Here is an 8,410-nt window from a genome sequence, read left to right as displayed (position 1 = left end):
GGGCTGGCTGCCCACCAGCTGGGAGAGGAGCAGGGCAAGCCGGTGGTTGCCTGGAAGAAGAGACAGCAGCACATTAGGAAAACACACTGACAGCTGAGCCACATCTGTTGCTTGTTTGTGAACAACAAAACCTTTTTGCTCAGCTTACAGCTGCTCAACTATCTGGTTCCTTATGGACTACATACCTAATAAAATGGGACAGGTAGAATACAAAGGAATCTGAAGGACTGACTTCCCAAACAAGGTCAAATGAATGGAGAAGTTTGAAGACTTGAGGTGACATAAAGGGTCAGGATGAAACTAGCCATTAAGGTCTGAAAATAATCTTTTAAAACAAATGCAAGCAGCTTCAAAGAAGCTCAACTCTTGGAAAGGGGAGCTAACAGCAGGACAAGGGGAAATGGTCTGAAGTTGAGGGAGGGAGGATTGAGGTTGGATGTGAGGGGGAAGTTGTTTGCTGTGAGAGTGGTGAGGTGCTGGAACAGCTGCCCAGAGAGGCTGTGGATCCCCGTCCATCCCTGGAGGTGTTCAAGGCCAGGTTGGATGGGGCCCTGGGCAGCCTGGGCTGCTATGAAATGTGAAGGTTGGTGGCCCTGCATTGGTGGGGGGTTGGAGCTTCGTGATCCTTGAGGTCCCTTCCAACCCAGCCATTCTGTGATTCTATGATAATCGTGCCTAATGTTCTTTTTTACCCTGATATAAATGGTTTTCTTGCTATGTAACAGATGTTCTACTGAACCTCACACCTTTGAAAACACATTCCTTTGCAGCAATAAACTATTCTGGGAAAGGATACAACAGTGCAGTGGGTTAACACAGTTCTACCTGGATTTCCACGGTATCACTGTGCTTAGAAAATTGAGAAATCCTTAATGAGGGCACATTATACAGCCATCATGTTTTGTATGTATTGCCTCTTTAAGTCACGAGGTCGAATTGCTTCGTTCAGGCCTTGTAGGAGTTCAAAATGAAAAACAGTCCTCAAAGAAAAGAATGTCATGATTTGATGATGACTGTTTATGAGCGTGGATGGTGGTAGGACAAGGGGGAATGGTTTGAAAGTGAGACAGGGGAGGTTTAGGTTGGATATGAGGAGGAAGTTTTTCAGCCAGAGGGTGGTGAGGCACTGGAACAGGTTGCCCAAGGAGGCTGTGGATGCTCCATCCCTGCAGGCATCCAAGGCCAGGCTGGATGTGGCTCTGGGCAGCCTGGTCTGCTGGTTGGTGACCTGCACACAGCAGGGGGTTGGAACTGGATGAGCACTGTGCTCCTTTGCAACCCAGGCCATGATGAAGAACTAACTACAGTTGTGCAGAGCTAAATCCACGCGTGTTTTTATGTTTCAGATGATGCCATTCAGAAAATAAAACACCGCTTTAATTACATGAGTGGCTCTGCAACGAAGGTCAGCTGGGAGAAGGTGGAGGAGGAGCTGAGGTTGCAGCCCCCTGTTCAGCTGAAGCTGGAGGACGCAGAGCTGATGAATGGGATGGCTAATGGTGGGCACGCAGGAGTGCATGTGGAGGTTGGTAAGTTACTGCTGTGCACAGGTGACAGTAGACTTGCTGAACCTCACTCTGCAAGTGACAGCAAAGCCTGCACGAAAGCATGCAGCAGTTGTTTGTTTGCACTGAGAAATAGACATAATGTGTATGAAATGGGGGAGAAAAGCCTGCCTTTGAGCCATGGGGAAGAGCTCATAGCCTTTGGGGCAGGTATGCGCTCAGGGTAGTGCTTTTATTTTTTTTTCCCAGCCTTCAATAAACTTTTCTTTATGGGCAAGTGCTTATAATTGAGTCGGGCATTTTGTGTGTTCAAGTATCCTGCTTTTAAAGCAGTTAATTGCTGAATTGTATTTGGTAAAAGAAGCCATTGGTCAGTGCAAATTCAGTTAGAAGATAGTAATTACCATCTCATTAGGTTACTTCAGCCCCAAGGAAGCCCAAGCTCTGGGCAGCCTGGTCTGGTGGCTGGTGACCCTGCATATAGCAGGGGGGTTAAAACTAGATGAGCACTTTGGTCCTTTTCAACCCAGGTCACTCTGTGATTCTTTGAAGGAAAAGATTGAGGAGAATGTGTTTGAGCTGAGGGTGAAATGCTCATTCTCAGACTGTCCATCTTGTTGTTCTCCCATCCTCATTTTCTGCTTTTACTCTTTAAAATTTAGTGCATCTGACTGAAATTCTGAAAGGTGAGGTGCACGTCTGCATGAAACAGAGGGAATTTTCTGTAAAAAATGCTGACATTTTTCCTGCTTTTGAAAGTGCTGCCCTCTGTCTCATGATTATAGAGTTAGCATCGTCTTGTTTGTGGTTCAGTTCTGTGATCAAAGTCCTGCTTATTTCCCCTGCAAAATAAAATGATCCTAATCCCATTAGCGTTACGGTTAAATACAGCTAGGGTACCATGAGCTTTTATTTCCTCTTTTTTGTTGTTATTCTTGGCTTATAAAATGCTAATAACATTAAATTCCAATTGCTCAGTCTTCATGTTTCCGATGGATGAACTGGAATCTGATTTGATGTAGGCATTTGTAATGGATCTGTGACCAGGAGGAATTAAAAACAAATTAAAACATTTGGTTTAGGAGTCAGACTTGTGGGTGTGCCTCCAAACCATGCCTAGAAGTGAAATATGTTCATGATGTGGCAGGGCTTAGGAATTATTTGCACCAGTGTGAACAATCTCAGTGCCAGTAAACACGTGCTAGCTGATCCACAGAGCAGAAATTTGTTTTCAGTTCTTCCATATTCTTAGTTGTTTTCTTTTATTTTCCATCTGCCTTATCTTGCTGGCTTTTTCTCTGTGACCCAACCCAAATGCTCAAATTGTTCTATCCTTATTTTAAGGCTCGTGTTGGTGATCATCATCTGTTTCCATCAGTTGCAGTCAGCTTCCCTGGTTTATTTTTTTCTCTCCTCTCAGTACTGAATCCCACTTAGCAGCTCTAAGTTTAGCTGTGTGCATGGTGTCTGTTTCCTTATTAGTGTTATTTATATTCAGGTTCTGCTAGACGAGGGACTTACTGAGCATACACCAAAGTGTCCTGGTTAAAGGAGAGCAGTATTAAACATTCTGTACTGAAGATGAATCCCAGACTGATCAAAACATTGGCTGTAGCTCCTGCCTTCCTTTTAGCTGTACGATCACATCCTCTGGCTTTTCTTCATCTTAGTGTGAAAGGAGTCTGAAAAGTCAGGGCAGTTTTGTCTTTGTTACTGTATAGATAGAATACAGAGGGTTTTTATTTGTCATTTTCCATTTGTTTTCTTCATTCCTTTGTTAATTAAACCCAGCCTGCTTCCTTCTGGAAAGACTTAACCTTGCATTGTTGGTCAACAAACATCTGCACAACCTCAGCTTTTGTTCCAGCAGTCTAACCTTGTGTCTCTATATAGGTGTAGCTCATCAGACTTTGCAGACAGGGGAGTGTGGCTTTAAAAGCAATGTGAAATGTAAGTTTTTTGGTAAAAACATGATAAAATCTGCACCCTGAATTGTAAGAACTTTGCCCTGGCAGAACCCATTTCACTCATTTTATGCAATTTACGTTTGTGGATTAAACCTCAGAAGGGCTTAAAGCCCCACAGCAATTTAAAGATCAGTTTGCACAGACTGGAAACTGCAATCTGTGATGGCAGTTCTTTTTATCCTGCTGAACAAAAATGTAACTTGTATATCATTGTGTGTTCTTGTCTTCAGAACAGAAGCAATACACTGCATTGCTCTTCTCTGAGGTCTGAGAACTCTTGGCATGTGTATTTGCAAGATCCTCTACAAAGAATGGCACTTGTGCTTGTTGGCTTCTCTGTGGAAGATGCAATCTGCCTCTAAAGCAAATCTTAGCAGCTCAGGGAAGAGATACAGCAGTCTTTTATCAGGAGATTTCCACGAGATAAATCCATAGCTGTAACATTATCTAATGTATGGAAAATGAGAGGAAGCAGTGCTGCAGCCAGTGTAAGAAGAAACATGCTGGTACAGCTTTTGTTTTGCTTGGACTTCACATTTCATTGCATAGCAAAACAGCAAAGCTGCCTTTAAATGATTGGATTTCTTGCATCATTTATTTAGATGAAAATGTGTGTGACTGTAATACACAGTAATATTAAATAATGTGACATATTGCAAGCAAGATTACTACATTTTTCTTCTGTAGCAGTTTTGGGGATAAAATTATGGAGGTACGAATGTGTGTCACACAAATTAATTTCATAGGCATTTATAAGACATCATTTGTATCCGTGTGTTAATTTGGCACTGAGATTTTTACAATCCATCAATCAAAATCTCCCTTAAAGGAGAAGGCAGAGGTGTTTTCCTCTAAGCCATGCAGCAGGGCGGTGCTTTAGCAGTTGAAGTATTTCATCTGCCACTGAAGCAGAGCTGGAATCGATCTCTGGTGTGTTATGTAGTTTATCTACAGTAGTCAGGAGCTGTCTGCTTCTGGATAGAAGGCAGAAGATCCTGACACAGGGGAGGCTTCTTGATGGCTCCTTCATTCTGTCCTTTGTCTCGTGGATGTTGGTGCAGGAGAGCATCTGGATTTGATACTTGAGGTGCAGTTTGCCCTTGTTATGCTTAAAGTGTTCTTGTGGTGGTGCAAAGGTAGGACATAGGAAAACATGTGGGTGTAGGTTAATGTTGGGCTGGCAAGGATAGCTAGGTTGGGAAATAGGTGAGTTTTTGGTCAAACACAGCCCTTAATTAGAAGTGCCACGTTCCACAATTAAGTGCAAATCAGTAGTAATTGCTTTGACCTAAATTAGGTATGAAGCAATTAGGTCATCCTGAATAAATAGTATTGGGTGCATGGGTGTTAGGGAACATAATAATAGTGGAGGAGGTGAGAAGGGAGAGAGAGCTGGTTTGCTGCTTCTGGAATGTAGGCCAGTTGGGAGACAGGGAAAGAAAGGAATTGCAGTGCAGTGTAAAATCAAAAGCCAAAGTCTGCAGCATCCAGTCTGGTTCCTGACCCCTTTTTGGCTGTGTTCTGTCAGCCTGCCCTGAGGACTGGCACTGACAGTCTAATTATCTGGAGAACTGCCACAGGAACTGTTGTAGCAGCAGAGCATCTGAACCCTGGGCTTCAGCAGTTGTGTGTTACGTTCTGGCAGGTGCTTAATTAGGGCACCAACTTCCATATTGCATCCAGATCTGGGGCCCCCGGGGCAAGAAAGATGGAGCTGTTTGAGAGGGTCCAGGGGAGACCACAAAGATGATCAGAGGGCTGGAGCACCTCCCCTACAAAGGCAGGCTGAGGGAGCTGGGCTTGTTCAGCTTGGAGAAGAGAAGGCTGGGGGGTGACCTCAGTGCAGCCTTCAGTACCTAAAGGGAGCCTACAGACAGGATGGGAATCAACTCGTGGAAAGCGGAGATAACAGCAGGACAAGGGGAAATGGTTGGAAGGTGAGGGAGGGCAGATTTCAGTTGGATGTCAGGGGGAAGTTGTTTGGTGTGAGAGTGGGGAGGTGCTGGAACAGCTGCCCAGAGATGCTGTGGATCCCCGTCCATCCCTGGAGGTGTTCAAGGCCAGGTTGGGGAGGTTGGTGGCCCTGCATTGGTGGGGGGTTGGAGCTTCATCATCCTTGAGATCCCTTCCAATCCAAACCATTCTATGATTCCCTATAGAAACTAAACTTCAGGATGCTGGACTGAACCCTCCGTGCTGTCAGTGGGAAGAAGAATGTGAATGCTGGCTGGGGAGGGGATGAAGTGCTCTCCTGTTATTATAGACATCAGAAATCTCTCTAACTTATCTACTGACCAGAGAAGAGCAGTCAGTATGTTAATGTGCTGTAATAAACAGTTCAAAAATACCTATATGTAGCACAAAAGAAATAAGTCCCAAATGGCTCAAGAACAAATTCTGTTGCTCAATTTGTTCTAGAAGTATTCCAGAGCTGACACTGATTTCTGGGTGTCCAAAGAACTGAGCAGTGCAGTACGACAGAAAAGTTGTTCCTATTCATTCTTGTTCTTCTCTGGAGCAAGTATGAAAGGTTTTGAACGACCATGTAAGCTCATTTCAGCTGCTTTCTGTTAAAAGATTCAAAGCAGTGCTGCTAACTTTCACTGTCTCTCTTTTCATTCTCTTTTGGTGTGTTTTGTTTTTTTTTTTTCCAGCCCCTGCTTACAGAATGGAGCGTGTGACTCCCCTGGGCATTCTGTCACTTGTTCTGAACATCATGTGTGCAGCTCTGAATCTCATCCGAGGAGTTCACCTAGCAGAGCATTCCTTTCAGGTAACCCTGACTGACTTGAAAGCTGTCAGTGAGATGAAGAAGGAGAGTTACTGGGGTAACCAGGTTAAGGGTGGCTGTTCTGCTTTGTAGCAGAACATACATCTCTCCATAGGAAGTGTTTTGTTTCTCCTCTCCTGCTGGAACTCGAGTATGTTGTTGTCTATCCAGCATGCTGTGCTTTATTTCCTTCTGCTGAGATTGAAATTTGGAGGAATACTTCAGTCTTTCAGAACTGGGTTTGTGATGATTGTTTTCCTTCTTTGTTTTGTTCTAGATACTTCTTTGCAATTTTTATTACACACAAAAAGCTTTAAAAAGACCAAAAGAAGTATCCTGAAGGTAGAGATGCAGAGTTTAACTTAGCAGGTGTTGTCACATAAGCCTCAGCTTTTAGTGCCTTGTTCAACCCTATTGATCTTGTTGCTGTTTGGTACTTTTACAATCAATCAAGTTAAACCAGGCTGAGAGGTGCTTAATGAAGGATAATATTCTAAAATATGAAGTAGTGCTTGCTAACAGCTGTAGCTGATGTAGTTCCTTGTTTGTTGCTTTTTTATCCAAACAGGAGGACTATGAAGGAATTGGAAACGTGGTAGCATTTTTTCTACCTTTTCTAGCCTGTGTTTTTCAGGTATGTTAAACAAGCTGCTTTCTCATCTTTGATATTACAGTTTACAATACAAAATAGTTTCCAGCTAAGCAGAGGCACAGCTTGGTTTTTAGCATCTCATCTAGTTGATTCCACAGAGGTATTCCAGTGAAGTGGCACAGCTACAGTTAAGAGTGCCATGTGAGCCTTGGAAACTGCAGTTGCAAGCTTCTTCAGCGTTTCCATGCTGTTACTGAGCTGAATGTGATAAGTCCTCACCCAAAGGTGACTTATTTCCCAAAGGGATCTCCATGATGCCTTTCTGACAGTGGCAGACACAGCTGATAGACTTTTGTAACCTACCCACCTTGAAAGAGCAAACACATGTAGAATAGCAACATCATTGAAAATGTAATTTGCACTAAAAGTTGTTTTTAATTGTTATTTTTGAATCATAATAGATAGGCAGATGAGTATCTTTCAGCCTTCTTACACCCTGTTTATGACAGGGCTTCAAAATGGAGGTAATATTCTGGATCTAAAACTAGATGCAAATCAGTCTTTACAAAGGGAGGCTCTGTCCTCCAACTCTCCTGTTAAATCTGAAGCTGCACAAGCTTAAAAATAAACAAGTTCACTCTTATCCCTATCTGCAGAGGTCATCTTCACAAAATACTGCATAAATTGAGCTGAAATGTGAAGTGCTTTCTACTTCATGTTCTTTGTGTCATTGGCACAGTTGGAAGCTGTGACCATAAGTGTGAAAGCCTGATCTGTTGCTGTCTGAGTTTAAAGTAAATAACTTGTCTGCCAGCAGTGGGTGAGATTTTTAGTTTTCTCCTGTAAGGCTTGCTGCTTTTTGTCCATAATTAGCAAGTGGGTTCCACCTGATTTTTGAATTAAAAAAGGGGGGAAAAAAGCCCCAAACACTTCTTGAGCCACACATTGACAGAAATGATGGTCTTGCTACCAAGTCAGCCTTTCACTTATCCTAAGATCAAATACAGCAGCAACAGATCAGGTTTTGCTCATTTCCTGCTTCTAAGCCTTTGGCTTCCAAAAATCCTCGGTGGGTTTTGCAAGCTGGCTCTAACTTCAGACTCCTTTAGTTCCAGGTTAAGGTAGGCAGGAGGGATTGTGCTGTATTTGATGTAGTCTCAGCCAGTGCTGTGGGCTGGGGCTGCTGCCCTGCTCTTGTAGGAGGAACTTCCAGCATGAGAGCTGAAAGGAAGCTCTGAGCTTCTTAGTGATCACTGCAATAGTAGGTGCCTCCAGCTATGACTCTTGTCTGTATGTACGTCCTTTCATGCTAACACTCTTTCTGTGTTTCTTTTGTAGTGTTATTTGTACCTGTTCTACAGCTCCACGAGGAAGGTGAAGACATTTGTACTCTTTTCCTCTGTTTGTTTATGCAATATTTACTTGTATGGATTAAGGAATCTCTGGCAAATAGCCTTTCACATAGGAGTGGCATCTCTTTCCTCCTACCAGATACTGACAAGGCAGCTTATGGAGAAACAACCTGACTGTGGAGTATGAAAAAGACTTTGGGTTTGCAACACTCTTTTTAAAATCT

General features: G+C 43.2%; 1 protein-coding gene across 12 annotated transcripts in view; it reads left to right on the top strand.

Annotated features, from left to right (window-relative positions):
- The window catches only part of SEC22C (SEC22 homolog C, vesicle trafficking protein), a 21,450-nt gene that overhangs the window by 8,527 nt on the left and 4,513 nt on the right, over window positions 1-8,410 (top strand). For 8 of the 12 annotated variants that reach the window (XM_010712243.2, XM_031553814.1, XM_010712242.2 and 5 more), the window contains 4 exons: window positions 1,347-1,529; window positions 6,127-6,245; window positions 6,811-6,876; window positions 8,173-8,404. In XM_010712243.2, the coding sequence (XP_010710545.1) occupies window positions 1,347-1,529; window positions 6,127-6,245; window positions 6,811-6,876; window positions 8,173-8,373 (569 nt within the window). In that variant the 3' untranslated portion in view covers window positions 8,374-8,404. Of the gene's footprint in view, window positions 1-1,346; window positions 1,530-6,126; window positions 6,246-6,810; window positions 6,877-8,172; window position 8,410 lie in introns of those variants that run through there. The other 4 variants (XM_031553817.1, XM_031553816.1, XM_031553815.1 and 1 more) reach the window with 4 other exon arrangements.

Source organism: Meleagris gallopavo, chromosome 6, assembly GCF_000146605.3.
Source record: "Meleagris gallopavo isolate NT-WF06-2002-E0010 breed Aviagen turkey brand Nicholas breeding stock chromosome 6, Turkey_5.1, whole genome shotgun sequence".
Lineage (NCBI taxonomy): Eukaryota > Metazoa > Chordata > Aves > Galliformes > Phasianidae > Meleagris > Meleagris gallopavo.
The sequence above is the reverse complement of the archived record's forward strand: the minus strand, read 5'-3'. Positions and strand labels throughout refer to the sequence as shown.